The following is an 18607-nucleotide window of genomic DNA, read 5'->3' as shown; positions in this document are numbered from 1 at the left end:
TGCCTGGAATCCTTCAAAATTAACTTGCATTACTGCTTAAGGAAGTGTACAGTGAAGTTTCCACCCTTGCTCATCCTTAAATGATATCTGTTTCATCGACTGTTTATAGAGATTTTAAAGAAAGAAGGTCAAATAAGACTTCTCAGAGTTGGCGACAAATTCTTGTTATTATGTTTTAACAATGAGTCCATTCAGGAATAACAGACTGAGTATGCTTACAGAAAAAAAAGAAAAGAATTCTAGGATATGCCTGCGATAGAGCTACCATTTTTGAAACACATTTGGAAAATGTAAATTAAATTTTTAAGTGTAAGATCAAGCAGTTTAATGATTAAATAAAGCTACAAGAACATATGCTTTCCTCCTCGCTGTTTCCACCATTGTTACAGGCAACATCTCAATTCCCAGTGTACAAGTCACCCACTGGTAGTCAGTACAAAGCAGGTCTCCAGGACATTAGTGATGTGCTCTTTGCAACCCCCTGAGATCTAGTGCACACCTTTCCAGCCCAACTATAAGTAAGTTAGTGTAGAAATAGCATCTGGCAGCAGATCTGTATGTTTTGGCCTAAAGAAATTTGTTTCTGCTGTTCAGATGAAGCAGGATTGTAATGCAGGTGACCTGGAGTGATTTTCACAGCTCAGATCCTCCAAAAATACATGCAAGAACCTGGACAACAAGGGCATGGCAGAAAGTCATTAGTATCTGCCCGTGGTATGTCAGATTCACAGCTGTAAAATAACGTTGGTCATGCCACTAAACGTGGAAAATAAGCATATTCAATGAGAAGTGATGAACTGCATTCTTTTGTGATTCCACAGTCTATTTAAGGAGAGAGGCAAAGGGAAGAACAAAGCACAAGCACAGCATAGCAGCCTAATTCCAGCAGTCCCACATCACAAACTTGCAGGCCATCAGAATACTATTATATCTGTTCTTACTGCAAAATTTCTAGCACACCAGAAATCCATTAGCAGTGATTTTCTGGCAAAGCACCAAAGAGAAATACATCCTCTTATACCAAAAGATCAAAGAATGATTATGGATAAGTACAGGCTAAAGATCAGCAAGCTCACCCAGAAAATACATTGTAATACAAGGTTTAACAGCTCTTGCAAAATGAAAGACAAAAGAAACCCTCTCACTTTGTACCAAAGCAAAGGCTGTGAATATATGAATTAAAAACTCCGGCCACCATATTTCATTAACACTGGAAATCTATTTTATTAATCTCTCTAGCTACTTTTGGCAGCTTCCTTCCAGTATCATATTCGGATTGTTTTGCAGTTTCTCTGCAATTTCATGGCTTGCAGTTTCTACTTACTTACATGCAATTTACTGGAATGAACTACAATAAACCTAATTTATTCCTTGGCTAATTTCTACGAAGCCTCCTCTGTGACCGATGTGGCCAGAATTTCTGCATGCGCAGAAATGCATTGATAACCTGATGCCTTCAGCTGGAATCCTTTCTCTGAAGTCAGTGGGAGAAATCTGTTTCTCACAATTAAGTAAAAACAAAGATGACGCTAAAGCATATGGCAACATAATAGAAAGCTCCTTGTCCTTCAATGACATTTAGAAATAGCTGTTTCTTTAGGAGGTGAAAATACATCTGAATTTTCTTACCTCTTTGCTCTGAAAACATGAGTAACTCCCACCACAGAAACATCACATCAAGCTCAGTTTTCCCTTTTCTCTCAATGTAACTTCACTATCTGAATTTGACAGACCAAATGGTAAGTGTGATTCATTACAGGCGCAACAATAAGCAGAGAGATGAATATAATTTCCTGCCGCCATCAAGGCTGGCTCTGTGAACAGGAGGCTGAATGGTGCCATGAAGAGCATCACGTCTGCTGTAATTGAGCTGCTCTGTGGAGGGACAAAGCTTGAGATGCGCTTTTTTGGCTGGCTGGCTTAGGCAGAAGAGCAGATACCAAAAGAACATAATCTTCAGAAAGACCTTCAAAAATCAAAATCTTCAAAAGGGAGATTATTGGTTTTTTTCCTTTTAAAATATTAAGTAATCTTTGCAGTAATTTAGAGTCTCGGAACTGTCACTATGGTACATTTGATAACACGTAACCAGGGGCTCACCATCTGTTACGCCCTTTAGACATAAATATTTTTGTTTTGCTCTTCTGAATGAGATCTTACAGGCTTGATATTTAAGCCAGTCTTCAGTAGGTTTTCAGGAGGGCTCTTACTTTAAGGAATGAGTGGATATGCATTAAATGAATGATCAAAGAAGGATCAAGAGTATTATTAAAATGAAGTTGCGCATAAATACATGAAGTTGTATCAAGAAGTGAGAAAGGTACAGCAACCTCTTTGCTATAGGTTCTATAAATCTTTTTTTATAGCATAAAAAAATAACCAACAACCCTTCTTCAGCTTTCAAACACACATGTTTTAAATGCAGTGAAGAATATTATCTTTGCCTAAAAATGACCAGTCCTCCCTAAGCCATATAGATATATGTATGTGTACATGAGCCAGACATACAAAACACCTCTCATGGAGCACTACATATTCATTCCCAAAAACAACTTCCACTGAATCTGGCAAGTCAAAGCAAAGACACTTTAGGGCTGGCTGAAGAACCTAAAGGAAGCCCATAAGATGCCCACCTGCCTCCAGGTTTTCCACCTACCCCAAACCAGTTACACATTTTTATCCCCTCCTCAGTAATGCCCAGGAAGGAGAGCTGATATGAGATTGGCATCACTGAATAAAAATTAATTTGGCTATTAAAAAGGTGGACTTTAAGTGCTTTTATTTCTTTAGAGAAAGGAGAAAAGAGCAGAAGAAACCTTTCAGTTCACCTTTTACATCTCAAAAAAGGGTAGAAGCCCAATTTAGAAGAAAAATCTCTTTGTAGGTCATCTTTAATAAAAGTAAAGACTGATTCTCTTCCTTCATCTCACTGTTTATCACACCAAATGACAGCATTTTATTTCCTTTGGGATGGAAGAAATAAAGTAAATGGAACAGAATGAGGACACATGATAAATACTGTCTAAAACTTTGTCTTTAAAAAATAAAAATAAAAAAATAGAAAGAAATACAACATTGCCATACAACCAGTCCTTCAGCCAATTAATAAAGGGATCTTTTCTGGTCTACACAAACTTATTTGTATTACATGGTACTACAACCATGTAATGCTTTATCCTTGGTTAAAGCATTTGATAAGAAATTGAAAGTGAATGTACTGTACAATAGTCCAATGGCTTACTGTTTCTATTGGGTTTGTCTGATGGTACATTTCATTAAACAACTTCTTCATATGCAAATTGCTCTGTATTTCTGTAAAACCAAGAGTGTAATGCCCTACTTAATGAACACTATAAATATGGTTTATTTCATTGCTTGATTCATCTGCTACTATTTCATAATGGAACTTGGGCAATAAGGAAGTAAAACTAAATAGAAAGCAATTAAGTGTTTGAAGAATTTTAGAGACATGCTGAGTTCTCTTCAAAACGGGATATTATTTAAAAGGAACATTTGATTACCATATTACTGAAAAAAACAGGGCACTAAATGGGGCATTACAGAAGCATGGCAGTAACAGAGAATCCCAGACTGTGCAGATCAAAGGCCTGGACAGTATCAGAAGATTGCAGCTGTTTGAGATGAGTGAAGATCAGATTATGGTCAAGTCAACCCCTACCTTAATCAACAGAACAGGAACTCCATTGGGTTATTTGCAAGGAGTGAAAGCTTTGCCAGTCAGCCCCTCTCCTGGGGATGCTCACAAAGCTTTTCAAATGAAAGTCCTGATTTTGTCCTGTTTGTTTTCTTCAAGGAAAAAACTTCCTATATTAACTGAGATAGCACAACCCTCTGTGAGGCTTTACTCACAAGCAGATCCCAACTAAATAAAAACAATTACATTAAAAACTAACTGCCCAGTTAAGTGTGCCAAAATGAACCCACTTCTAGCCACGGTGCAAGTCAACCCAATCATGCTGCTCTTGGATCTTACTACCAAACACGCAACAAGATACAAATCTCATGCAGAAACACATGGCCATACACATCATGGGTAACGTTTCACCTCTGCAGCAAGAACTTCAAAGAAGATCACAGAATACACTGTACTGACAGCCAGTAGTGCTTGTGTGCATAAATCCAACGTTATTACTGGCCAGGTAAGACATAGCATATGATAACAAAATACTTACCAGTACTGCCAATTGATTCAGCCTCTGAATTAAGAGCACATTCCTTAAGTAGAACCAATGTCCCGAGTGGAAGAGGGCTGAATTTATTACCTCTTACATAAGGATCTTGAAGAACTAAACACTGTGCTTTCGTACACTGACAGATGTTCAGTTACCCTTTAGGTCCTCCAGTTCACCCTGGAAAGCCTAATGATTTTTACTGTGTTCATTCTCTTTATTCCTGGCTCTCTGCATCACTTGATTCCTTTTCTAGAAATGGGGATTTCAATGCATTTTGCTGCTTAGCTGAGGTTACTATTGGAGCTCCAAACTAAACTGGTCCGCAGCAATTTCGCTGTTTCTACTGGAGCTATTTTTAATGCACACATGAAAGGTCACAATGGCAAAGCAGTTCTCAAGGAGAAAGAAGAAAGGAGGACAGAGGGCTGGACAACACAGGCAGCGGCATATGAGGGGAACTGTATCAGCAGGAAGGCTGCTGACTCACAGAGATGGCATAAATGACAGCACAGACAGTATCTGCTACTCACATTGCAATTCCTGCATTTTTGCATTTACTATCACCTCCATGTGTCTTACTCTGCCTTGTAAGGCATACATAACAATTCACAGGACAGGAGCAGCAATGGAGCCACATTGGCCTGAGAATCTGAATGACATAAATAAAAGATAACCAACTCGTGGCTGTGGGAATAAAAGATTTGCTCTTGTAAAAACAAATCTTACTCCAGCTGTTAAACCAGAAGCAAAAAAAGTAAGAACAGCTGGAAAGGTCAATGCTTGGGGCTTTAATGTTTACAGTAGTGGTAGTAATGTATAAGTAATCCAAACATTCAAGTAAAAAATCTGGTGTCCAAACTAACACAGGCATGATTCCATTTCAACAGTAAATCCAGAAATACTTTGGAAATCGAAGTCACTTTGTAAAGGCTAAATCCAAAATAAAAATATCTTTTCCTTTACAAGATTTCATAGCAGCAAGAGGTTGTTTGACTGATAAAATGACCGGCACTTGGAGATATACCCAACATTTAGAAGATAAATCCATAGGCTTAATTGATTCTTTCTATAGCTTAAACCATTTTACTTTAAAGAAGATATTACCAGAACTGATCTTTGCACATTACTGGCATGTGCAAAGTGCACAGCTCCTAAATTATCTGGCAATCTAAGAAGCACGAAGTAAGAAAAACATTATAGTAATATTGTAATTGCTTTCTGGAATAATTAATCACTTTCTTCCTACACTCATACACTCACAAATACACGGTAATACAGACTCGTATGTTTTCTGTAATTATTTTTGTGTAAAAAACATTCACATCACAGAAAGATAGTTTACTCGGTGCTGATTATCCCATATGTTTTAATGACTCTACTAGAAAGCAATAAATATCTCTCTCAGTATATGTAATCACTTTAAAGCAGTAAAATGCTCTTTATCACATCCATTGAGAGGAAAAGGAATAACCTCTTCAGAAACTCTTTTTTTATGAGTTGGGAAAGTACCTAAGAGGAGATGCATAGATTTTGTGTACACACAGAGATGTTTTTAAACGTTGTTTTTCTCAGCAGTCACAGATCATTGAGCTTTAAGTGGCATTTCAGAACCATCAGGGGAATTCTCTTGCAGGTGCTCAGACCTACGCTACAGTGATGCACTTGGAAGTAATAGAGGAATGAAACAAATTACATTTTTTGTGTTTTCATATTAGCCAGGATGCCAGCTAAGTACTTGCAAGCATTTTACAGTCATCGGTCAAACTTTCCAGCTCCCAATCCAACTGAAGGCAATAACAAATCGGTGTTGGTTCCAGCAGCCTTCACCAACTGCCGGTACTAAATCTATAATTGCCCACAAAGATGGATGCATCTCGTTGACTGAATCCCTTGTTCGCTAAAATCATTACCCCCAAATTTTTTCTCTGCAAAAAGCTCAGTTTTCAAGAATAATGTTCACTAGCTACAAAAAATACTAGGGACATATCTACATTTCCTCAAGGCCAATGGAGACATCCATATACATTTCAGAGATTGATTTCAGAGCACTATCGTCAGTAACATCATGCTGACTAAGTAAATCACTGAACTAGAGGCACCGCATCTCGTCAACACAACACACACAAAAATGCTCTGTACGTATACACATCTTGTTATGTGTACACACTTGGTATGTGTGTACTCCTTTTCTCCCTTCCCTGAGAGTCACACTGTGGTTTTGTGTTAACATCCAAGAAAACATTTGAAGCCTGACTCCAAAACGAAATAGTTACCACATTGCTCCTCCAATAGGAACAAATCAAAAATACAAAATTAAAACTGCAGGTGCTTCACACAATGGCACCTTATCTCATTGCCAGAGACTCTGACTATCCCAGATCCACCCAAGGAAAAACTCTTTTGTCCCATTTCTAACCACAGTCTTTTTTGTGGTAGTTCTGAGAAGGCGAATTAGCAGTGGACTCACATGCCTTACATACACCTCAAAGCATCCAGGGGCTGAGGAAAAAAATAAAATCTTTTGGCAGTAATAGGGAAATAATCACGATTAAAAACTGTTAAACTATTTTATCATATTAAAAATAAAAGAGTTACCAGAAGAAACTTACCTTTTCCAAAAGAACTCTTAAGCACAATGGAACATTACATAAAACAAATTAAAGGAAGGTAGTAAAATTACTGATATTTAACATAGGTTTGTGGAATTTTTTTCTGGTAAACTTAACCTGAGAATCTGTCACTATAGTAAAGAACATTCATTTTCTTATACAGGATTATGAATTCAATAATAGTAGAAATGATGATACAGTAATGTGAAAGAGTAGAACCCATATCTGCTAAACAGTGTAGTATAAGTTTTAAAGTGGGAAGTTGGAAAGGGAAGATATAAAGAAAAATGGAAATAAAAGGAATTGGGCAAATTCTGTGCAACTTATGTGAATAAGCAACCAAACAAGTCTTCCCATTCTGATGTAGAAGTAAAAACAATTTGTGTGTATAATATATGAAAATAAAGGCACATCAATTAGAAATGAGGAGGCTGTGCTACTTTTTTGTGTGTAACGCTGATGACATACACTACTGAGTTTCAGCAAAGACACTGATAAACTGGAGAGGTCAGTCAAGAGGCACAGAAATGCACTAGAAGATGTTTTACTCTCAAAGATCCAGAAGCCTGGCTTATACTGAACTGTAACAAGAAGGCTGATATGCCACAGGTACCAAGGCTGGAAAAAAATTCAATTGTACAGGGCTTTTTCAGTCTAGAAATAATGTTAAAACTTTTATCACTGAGGGTAACAAACTATTAAAACAATTATTTTGACAAATTCTTCTCTCCTATGATACTCTGAAGCAAACTTATGGAAAACAAGCAAAAACTACAAAGGCAGAAATCCTAAAGTAAGATACTATACAGATCATTTAACTGTGTTCTCTTCAGCCTGAGAATAAGCTTTGAGTTTTGTCTTATTTTTCCTCATCTTGTAGCCCAAACAAAATTAGACTCACTGTAGAATTGACATTCCTCAAAAAAACAAGAAAAAAAATATAAAGTATTGAAAAACAATTTATACAAAACATGCATTAGTAAAACACACACAAATAGAAGAGCAAAATAACTGTTTCATAGGGAACAAAGTCAACATTTGGAATTAAGCAACAAGGTCGGGGAAGAAGTGTTCCTTAAGTCTGACTTGTAATTATGACCATACTAATTTTTCCACCACAGACTGAGGGAAAGACAAATGACTTTTCAAAATGGGATTGTGAAAGAACAGCTGGGGTTCTGATCATACAGCACAGGATAAAATTCACTTGAATTACAAGTCAAACAAAATTGAAAAATACTGCAGAATATCAACCAGAGCCTCATTCAGACTTGAACATGGTCTACATTGTGCTACCTATAAATTGGTACTAGACATTACAATTACATTTTCAGGGCACTTTTGTATGGTGCAAAAAGGAATCATTTTAAATAAGAGTCAATTAGCAGAATGAAATCATACCAAAGCAGGACTCCTCAGCTGGCACACATAGGGCACAAATAAATAAAGTGAAGATAGTTTAAATTCTGTAGATCCCAATAAATTCCAGCGGACAGTGAGCACAGCTGGAACTGTGCAGCAAAGGCATTCATTAAAATAACTATCAAGTTTGGGCTTGGCTTTAGGGAGATCCAAAACAGTGTAAAGGAAGCTCTGCTCCTCCTGATTTTTGATCTGGCCACCAGCTATCGCATCCCAACAGTCACCTGCATTCATGCCAAGAACTGCAGGTGATTGGAGAAGCACAGGACTTGTGGGGAAATCAGAAATGTAAGTACCAGAAATGATGCAATTGCATTTTTAAATCATGTCAGGAAGCTAATTCTTCTGAATGCCACACAGCCAAATGTTTATGATTTACAGCAAATTTAGGAATATGCTTTTCATTTACAGCTTACATGACACATTGATATTAGTGTTAGAGACCATTTGCCAAGAGAAATTACAGGCAAGGTTTCAGCATTTTGTCTCATGAAAAAGCTGGCAGTTGTCTGTCAAGCTGCCTTTTACTTTGCTTCTGTTTGGGGGATGCTTTGATGAAGTTTATGATCTGATTCTGTAAGGTTTACAAAACTCCAGTTAAGAGACATTTCTAATAAAAACTTTCCAGGAGGAATGAGGAATGTCTGTATCCTCCTCAGCAGAAGCCTCTAAAACCACTCAGTGGCAAGGCAAAATAATTAATTCCTGGAGTGCCTGGAACCCTCCAGTATCATTAACCAGAAATAACTGAAGACTGGAATATATAAAATGCCTATCAGCATTTTGTGAAGGACCTTCTTTGATTTTTCCTACGTTTCGATAAGCTTGGAGAAAACGGAATTTATTGTCCACATATAAATGGAATGATTGGAGGTTCTAGAAAATTCACCTCATTGGAGATCTGTCAGCCTTCTGAATGTCATTGATTATAAGAACTACAGACATACCTGCACTGTTGGTACCCCTCTGGGATGCCAGGAAAAACAAAAGCACATTCACTCCCTATAGAGGCTGATGTTACTTGGCCCATCTTGCCCAGTCCCCTTCTTCATGAATCCCTTTCCACTAACTTGTGGATCACCATTAACCTGAGAACCTCATGCTCTCAGTGTGCTCACTCTCACAAAAAAAAAAAAGCCACAATCACAGAATCGTTTCTCTCCTTGTAGCACAAAAGCATGTGTGGGCAGCTGGAAGCTCCAGGCAGCTCTCTGAAGGTCCTGTCAGCAGAACACCTGGTACTCACCCTGAGCCTCCTAAGTGACCACAACTCAGGCTCAGGAAAATGAGCTCCGCCCATCTCTTGTGACAGAATCATAGTATGGGTTGGGTTGGAAAGGACCCCAAGGATCATCAAGTTCCATCCCCCGCCACAGGCAGGGCCACCAACCTTCAGATCTGGCACTAAACCAGGGTGCCCAGGGCTCCATCCAACCTGGCCTTGTACACCTCCAGGGATGGGGCATCCACAGCCTCTATGGATAGCCTGTGCCAGCATCTCACCACTCTCTCTGAGAAGAACTTTCCCATGACTTCCAATCTAAACCTTCTCTCCTTGAGCTTAAAACCATTCCACTTTGTCCCATCACTGTCTACCCTTGCATAAAGTTGATTCCCCATCTGTTTATAATCCCCTTTTAAATACTGGAAGGCTGCAATGTGGTCTCTTCTCCTGGTTGAACAAACCTAGATCCCTCAGCCTGTCTTCAAAGGGACAGTGCTCCAGCCCTCTGATCATCTTCATGGACCTCCTCCGGACCCTATCCAACGGCTCCACATCTTTCATGTACTGGGGGCCCCAGATCTAAATGCTGTACTCTGGATGGAGTCTCACGAGAGCAGAGGACAGAGGGACAATCCTCCCTGGCCATCTCTCTTCTGATGGAGCCCAGGATACCACCGGTCTTCTGAGCTGCAAGAGCACACTGCTGGCTCGGTTTTTCTTCCAGGACTAGGACCACCATGTCCTTCACGCAGTCTGTATATGCATCTGGGATTACTTTGACCCAAGTGCAAAACCTTGCATTTTGCTTTGTTGAACCTCATTAAGTTCACATGGGCCTGCCTTTTGAGCCTGTCGAGGTCCCTCTGGATGGCATCTCTTCCTTCTAACATGTCAACAGCTCCACTCAGCTTGGTGCCACCAACAAACCTGCTGAGGGTGCAGAAGACACAGAGGCCCTCAGATGAAGGACAATGCTGCAGCAGGGAAGGTCAATGGCATGATGTAATCACCACAAAGCAGACCCAGAGTGCTCACCCTCTGCCAGGTAGAAATTGTCCACAATCCCGGCAAGCACAGATACTGTGATTCTTCCAGTTAGCAAACCCCTTCGCAATTGAACCCCATGACCACAGCTTGCCTTGGGCTGTTCTGCCATTTGTTCTCTGCCATGTGCCTGTTCAGGTCTCCTCAGGCAGATTCAAGAGTCACACAGCACCAAGAAACTCAGGCTATCAGAAACATCCCATTTCCCGGTGAGCTCTGCTCTGTAATTGCATAATTACAATCCAAGACGAGTGAAATGTTCACATGAATACATTTAACAAGAATTCTGCATGAAAAAAAAAAGGAATAGCCACGTGTTGAGCCACAGAAGAAAAGTATTAATAAAAAAACAAATAACCCCACTCAATTGCTATGCAGGCCATGTACAGTCCAGTTGAGAGTCAGATCCAGCCATGTGTGGAAGGAGAGAAGCCTGAAAATGGCACCAGTTGGCATGGGTAGAGGCTGAACACGCTAACAAAGATAGCCACTGAAAACAACTCCATTAGATACAATTCTGAACACATAAAGATACTGATGCAATGGATTCATAAAAACATGGCGCAACTAATGCATTCCTAACCTTTGCCTAAGGGATTGAACCTCTTAAGTATACAGCTGATCCAATCTGAAAGCTTCTTTGTAAATACTTCAGCTCACTGCAAAGGCAAAAAGTTAAAAAAGAAACAATATCTATCTCTATAAAAGGTTATTATTTAGCTTTCTCTAACAACTTGGAGGAAAATGCAATGTGAACAGGTTGAGATCCAAAATGAGCAAGAAGAAAGCATGCAAACATCAATGTTACATTACACTGCCATACTGTAATGCCCATTGGAAAATTGTTTTTCCTTCCTCTCACTTGCATCTAGGACCGGCCAAACACTTCCATCTTCATTGTTTTCTATTTCTCAAGTGTATATTAACCACATAAGAGAATTTTACCACAGAGGACAGATTCGGTGTGGTTTTAATATTAGCAGAGGTTTAGTTAAGCCAATGATTTTTCCAGAGGAAAACTGAAATCTTGAACCTAGTTCCTTCTAAGCACTCAACTACTTCTATCATGGGCCAAACATAAAAGCCATTCCAAAAATTCATATTTTTCTCTCAGGGCCCTTAGAAAATACACACATAATATAACAGGAAGAGTAAGAATTACAAAGGAAAATACATATACCTGCAGCCTTCTGAATAGAACAGATTTGTCCACGGGAATAATAATTAAGAATACTTGTTAAATGCTGCTCTGGTATTCTCGGCCTTCTATTTATTTGATGATCTGCAAATGTTATTTCAGAAGCAATTTAAAGGTTGATTTAATATCATGATAGAAGCCAAACATCTTAACTGCCTTGTAGCTTTCTTGTTTTCATTTTGCGAAAGAACTTTTTTCACATTAAAAAAAGCCTTCTTTCTTATACAAACTTCATATTTTTATAAAGCTGGGTTCTGGGACTCTTAAAAACAACAAAGGTAGGTTCTGACAGTCTCAGATACACAAATACTGCCTGAATATAGAATGAAGACAGAAGTGACATAAAAATAGGATCTACCTCAAAAATCAAATTTGAAACATATGTATGTGCTTGTGTGCTTATGTATGTGCATATTTACATGTGTGCAATCTAAAAATCCACCCAAAGGGAACTACTGAAGTTTATAAATATCACATCTCAATCCGGTCTTTTCATATACCACTAGAAAATGTATCTATTATTATTACAATGACCTCATATTCATATGGCAAGGAGAATTCTCAGCTTTCAGAAACTAACCGTGAACACAGCACTAACCTGCAACCCAAAATAAAAACAGGTTTGTGCAGCCTACTGTCAGCAGTGTAAAACAGAGAACACCAAATACTGCATTAAAAAAATGATGATTTCAAACAAACACTTCAGTGTTGTGGACTCCTCACAAGGATTTCTAGAGGAAGAATGTACTGTTAGAATGTATTTGTTGTAAAAATCACCCTTCTAAATAAGCCTCTTTCCCTCCCCTTGTAACAGCACAACATCTCTTCCCTCTGCAGCCAGCAGGGATTCACATGTGGATTTTAACTTGTCAGCACATGTAAAGTCATTGCCTCTGTTTAAAATGTGTTTACAAGTGGAAAAAATAAAGAAGAAAAAAAATAAGAAGGCAGAAAGTGGTTCCCATTGCAACATGAATAGTTCATCTCTTTGCTAGAGAAACTTGTAAAAACTAAGCAGTTTGCCTCTTACACTGATCCACACAACTGTAAGCGCAATTACTAAGAGCTGAATTACTTAACCAAGCATTACCGTTTAATATATCACTTACTCTCTTTTCATTTTGGAGGAGAAAAGTAAAGCAATTTTAAAACAGCTGTGCTAAAAGGCTACTTTGAAAACTCATTATCCAGAGCTAAATACCAGATTTTGTTTTAATCTTAGTATTATCCAATCGCATCATCTGAAGTTCAGAGTGTGTCACTGTCTTATAATGCCTCTCTGTTCCCAAAAGACTGTAAACACATCTGAAGAAACTTCCTTCACCACCACCCATCCTATTCATTTCTGAGCATTATTGCTGTCTCCAATACTTTACACTCGGTTATTAAAACACTAACACTTTTTAGCTACTCCATGTTTTAATACCCATTGAGGTTCTGCATGACTACAGTAAATTGCCCTTATAATGAACTGAAAGATTGTAAATGAAATTACACAACTCAAATGTTAGTAATAGTACTAGCAATAGCTAGTATGTAGTAACAGTAGGATCTCAAATTCTACAATGATATTTGAGGAAATAATAAAAATAAAATTAAAGTATGTTACTATAAATTAACTCAATACCTAAATATAGCATTTGTGCCTCAAATGCCTCTGCAGAACACTGATATTTCACTGGAACCAGGTCCTCAGTGACCACAGAGAAAGGCAGTCATTACTTACTGGTTTAGTGTAACATCCAGGATGAAGGATGACCCAAAAGCATCAACCTGGAAGCTGGCTCGAACAATGTGGGTAGACTGCAAAATGGAAGAGAGAGGAATTGGTATTCAGCTATAACACAATATGCCATACAAGTTTCTAAACTCAGAAAGTAACTATATTTACAAAGCAGCAATACTAACCAAATAAAACTGCACTGAAATAGACACAGTATCTATCAAAGTGGATAACGTTTTCTGGGGGGCTGAACTTTGAGGTATGTTCCAGAATTCCCAACAACACAACCAGCTCTGTCACAATTATGCGCCCTCCACATTAAACCACCAACACTGTAGGAAACATCTCTTCCCTCCAAACCTCCACCTCAGGCAAAACCCTGAAGAAACACAAATAGGAAATTTCCTCTAGATGATGTATTGGTTGGTCACTCTGGCTCTGACCCATGGAGATGAGCTGAGACGTGCCCAGTTTGTTCAGGCCAGGCTGTGTGCACCAGTCTCACCAATGTTATCCAGAAGAAACTGATTATTTCAGTTCCCCCTATTTAAGTTGCCACTAAAGCTCATGTAGTAAGGTAACAGCAGTGGGATTAATTCTAACTGTATTTTCCAGAGAGCTGTGACTCACTCCCCTGAAACCCATCTTAACCAAAAGGTTCCCAAAACTCCAACCAAACAAAACTGGGTGCTAAGGAAACATCTCTTCCTTTATTCCTTTCTCTCTTTGTAATGCATTTCCCTGAATTAATTGCCTTTATTCACCCCTATACCAAACAAATACAGGAATGCTTTGTAAATCACTATCTTCCAGGAATATATTTATTCCAGTAGCAGTGAAAGAAAACACTCAGTTATCCAATGGAAACGCAACACTTGTTTTCAGAGCTTAAAACTCCCAAGAAACTGAACAGCGATGTTATTTAACTAATTAGTAAGAAAAGCTACTTTCAGACATGCTGGAGCAGTTTCAGTTCATTCTTTACTTTCTTTCCATTGAAATCTACCAATTAGGATTTGAAGCATGTAGACTGAGATCTAAAAGAAGCACTGAACGACCACTTACAACTCCATACCACACTTCTCAAAGTACAATACAGGACAGTACAACTAACAAATGATTTATTGAAAAGTCTGGGAAACACAGGACAGGATGGGATAATATGAATCATCAAATTCACTCTCTCTAAAACTACTGGCAGGCTTTCAATAGGCACTAAATCCAGAAGAGTTGAGAATACCAGTTTGCCTGCAAAGGAACAGCAACAAAGACATGGGAAACTGAGAGAATCTGTATGTTTTTTTATGATATTTTGAGTTGCCTTGTAGCCAAATTTTCTTGTTATTGTAGAAACATGACTTTTAGCAATTAAAAAAAGTAACAGCAGTGAAAAAGTATTTGTAAACAGTTGATTTCTTTAAAAAAAAGAAAAAAGTCAAGAAAGTTTTCCTCAACAGAGAACAAAAACACCTCATTGTGCTACTGTACTGAATGTGCATACATGAAAGATTCCAGATATCTAAACCATGGTTTAGAAGGATGCAGTAATAAACTGTAAAGCTTCTTAGAAGACCCCTTAATAGATACAGTTGAGTCACATATAATTTGAGCTACCCCCATTCTATCTAACGTGCTTTGTACCACAGGCCACAGAACTTTACTGAGCAGTTCTTGTCATTCTTGAATGCTCTAAGAGCACCTCTTTTGAAAAAATATATAATCTTTGACCAAGTAAGTGAATTTGTCATACACTTTATCTTATCCAAGTAAATGATGTCAGTGATGAATTACCATCAATATTAAAAACCTACTTTGTATATATATAGAGAGAGAGAAATAAAAAATAAAAAGGAAAGAAGTAAAAGAAAAAAATTCCCTCATATCACCAGTTTCTGAATCCCTTAATTGGAATTAAGGAAGCCAAACTAGTCTCAAATGATAGTGAGGCACAGTACCCATGAGGCAACATGGATACCCTCCCATATAGGGGCACCACACCAGCACCACCACTTTGTTGATCCTACTGAGAAGCAGCTAGCCCATGGTTAGCACAACCACAACTAAAAGAACTGTCAGCTAATTATCTCATTAGCACTGGCAGTTCAATTCCAACTCTCAGGCAGAAGAGTTTGTTTTGAATATGGTTTTGAAACTCCTTGCTAGATTTGAAGGATGAAGCTGCTGTTCACAAAGAGGATATAACAGGCCATAGACCACAAAACACAGTGTGGGCCAATGCTGATTTAGTCATTCAAATGCTCCACTGCAGCATGTTTGCTAACCCTCGATAACCTCCATTTACCTACTTGCTCAGAAACAACCACCTTGTGATCAGAGGAATAACACCAGCACAGCTGCTCACTTTTCATTGCTACTGTATTAAATGTAAAGAACTTCATTATTTGCTGGCTTTATTATTTGTTAGCTGCATTCGCCGTCATTCTGATATATGTATGCACTATAACTAAATCTTCTATATCTCCAAATGCTTATACTGAAGAATATAAAAAGCATAATTTAAATCTGTATATAGCGAATGTAGCCTTTGTGACAAAAAACATACCTCTGCTAATTTTGCATTTATAAGAATATAGCTGTAAGTGCAAAGATGGCTGGGGATTTTTGGCATTTCGTGATTTTTTATTATCATTAGTTCAGGGTTTGTTTCCTTCTTTGTTTTTACCCTGCTGGGTATATTGCATCATATTGATTTGTTCTGGGAAGTTTCTTCCCCTAGACAGGTCTATAAGGCATGCAGTCGCAAGGCTAATGTATTTCTGAGGTGACCCTGGACCACACTTACTGCCTGACAGAAGCTCTTAATGCAGATTTATGGGAGAAAACGCCTATTAATAAATTAGAGTGAAAAAACTTTAAACAGATGTTGCTACCCCTCCAAAGCAAGCAGTACAAACCCATGAAACTCACCATTAAGTTTACACTCACATGCAATCAAGTGTATCTCAAGTGTATTTCAAACCAAGTGAGATGCAAAGATGCACATTTTGGATACCCAGACAAATTCAGCCCTTTCCAGAAATGGCAGCTTTCGCATACGCAAAGAATCCTTCAATCCCAGCTGTAGATCTATATGCAGTCCTGCCTCCTCCCTGCTCCCCCTTGCTGGCTGTGTGCCTGCCCAAATTCAGATCAGTGTCAGAAAATTAATTGTTACTTGGAGTGGATCAGTTTTCTGCTGGACAAATAAGCTGATCCAAATAAAATATAAAGCCACAGTATGCCCAGATGCAATGGAAAGGAGCTAGAGGGGACATGCAGCCAGAGAGCACAGAGGAAGACAGATCTCCCCCTTCAATGACAGCTAACAGATCTCATCCAGTATAGCAAAAATCTGCACCTTAAGAGTAATAGCCAGCATATTTTTTAGGATAACCATTCTTCTGAATATCTGGTAAAGAGCCACAAAAATATAAATGGATTTTTTAGTCTTGGCTCTACAGTGTTTTTAAGTACATCAATATGCCTGCTCAGCAAATGGTAAAATGGCCAGCTGGAAGGGACGCCAGGTTCATAGACATATGTCTGTAAAAGAATCCAAAGAAAGAAAATCAGGGTGCATCTCTGACATCTCATTTGAGCAGAGGTAACAAGAAAGACACCTTCAAAGGCTCCTCTGAACCACCGAAGCAAGACAATCAATTACGTCATTTTGTTCTCAAACCACGAACTTTCTCAGAAAATGTGAGGCTATTTTAGCAACCATGGGTATGACACATCAGTGCCTGACAACAGAGTCATTACAAGGGAGTTCCTGGAGACCAGAGGGACGCACTCAATGCAGAATATGAACAAGAGCCGGGGAGAAGGCTCCAGTAGTGAAATGGGAGAGCACAGTGCCTGTGCCCCTAAAACTATCAAGAAGTTCTGAAATTTTAATGTCGCGCAACTAAAGAAAGAAAATATCAAAAACAGCTCCCATAACAGTGTTTTCAGATGAGATTACAAGTGCTACATAAGGTGTACTACCCCCTGAGCTCCTCTTGTAAAAAATACTAAGCATCTGATGCATCTAATGCAACTACGTGGGAGCTGGCTTTGTCAAAGATCATGAAGTTTAAGCATTTAAATGTAAGTCTGAAAGGAATCAAAGTCAGTGGAATGGAAAGGACTATTCCAAACCATTAAATGCAAAGATATTAAGGCTTGACCTCTAGAAAAACAAAAGTGGTACACAAACCTTACTGCCAGACCAAGAGGGATTTGAGTTTACTAAATCTCATGATCCATGCTTTAGGGATCACAGCAGTAACAAAGGAGTTGGGTGATCAGAACCATGCATGAGCGTTCTAAAGAAACACAGCAAAATAATGAGCATTCCCAACACAGTCCCTCCAGAATCAGCCTCCTGCAGAAACCAGCCCTGAGCATCTCCAGGGGGAATACAGGTACATAAGCTGCAACCAAAGCACAGGACTGCAGGTCAGTGGTGAGCCTCATTGCACTATCCTGAAGGTAACCCTCAACACAAAGCATTCAGAAGACTCTGATTTCAAACTGAGCAAATGTTTCGATCAGCAGTGAAAGGTTTACAAGCTACACGCTTTCTTAACAATCACATTAACAAGAATTTTGAAAGGAGATGTCTTAGAAATGTTCTCGTGTTCATTATAACTAGTTGGATGTTGGAATTGGCATGGCAACATAATGACTAACATTTTTCCTCATTAAAATAAGGAAAAAGAGAATTAAAAATATACTGTGACTGAAGTGTGAACTTCCTAGTAATGCAACTTTCTTCCTTCTGAATTATTCTTTATAAAGCTCTTAGATGCTTTTCCTAAGTTTTGCTGGAAGAGATAAGAAGAAGAGAGGAGAATGCAGGAGATAAGAATGCCTTCTCTACTTAAAATATACATATGTGAGTAAACCCAATCCAATTTGTATGCTTACCCTTTGATGTAAGGAATTCTGTATTCACTACTATTGATATAGCATTGTGGTTTGTAATTAAAAGATTGTGATCAGATTTGTACACTCGAAAGAAAAGCATCAAGAGAATCAAGAAAGATATACGGAATGTTATAGAAAGAGAGAACTTGAAACCTGTACTTCAGAGCCAGCAAGAACAATGAGGCTTTACGGCAGACACTATTTACAAAATAATAGCTTCCCTAGATATTCATCTAACTTGCCCCTTTTATTTAATAGGAGGACAAAATTCTCAGCTTGTTA

At 38.5% G+C, this 18607-nt stretch overlaps 1 protein-coding gene across 14 annotated transcripts in view; it reads right to left on the bottom strand.

Moving 5' to 3' along the window:
• ADAM22 (ADAM metallopeptidase domain 22) overlaps window positions 1-18607 on the bottom strand; it is a 124461-nt gene that overhangs the window by 94767 nt on the left and 11087 nt on the right. For 13 of the 14 annotated variants that reach the window (XM_015853462.2, XM_015853463.2, XM_015853465.2 and 10 more), the window contains exon 3: window positions 13418-13494. In XM_015853462.2, the coding sequence (XP_015708948.1) occupies window positions 13418-13494 (77 nt within the window). Of the gene's footprint in view, window positions 1-13417; window positions 13495-13599; window positions 13622-18607 lie in introns of those variants that run through there. The other variant, XM_032443101.1, reaches the window with a different exon arrangement.

Source organism: Coturnix japonica, chromosome 2 (genome assembly GCF_001577835.2).
Source record: "Coturnix japonica isolate 7356 chromosome 2, Coturnix japonica 2.1, whole genome shotgun sequence".
NCBI lineage: Eukaryota > Metazoa > Chordata > Aves > Galliformes > Phasianidae > Coturnix > Coturnix japonica.
This window is presented reverse-complemented; position numbering and strand designations above follow the sequence as displayed.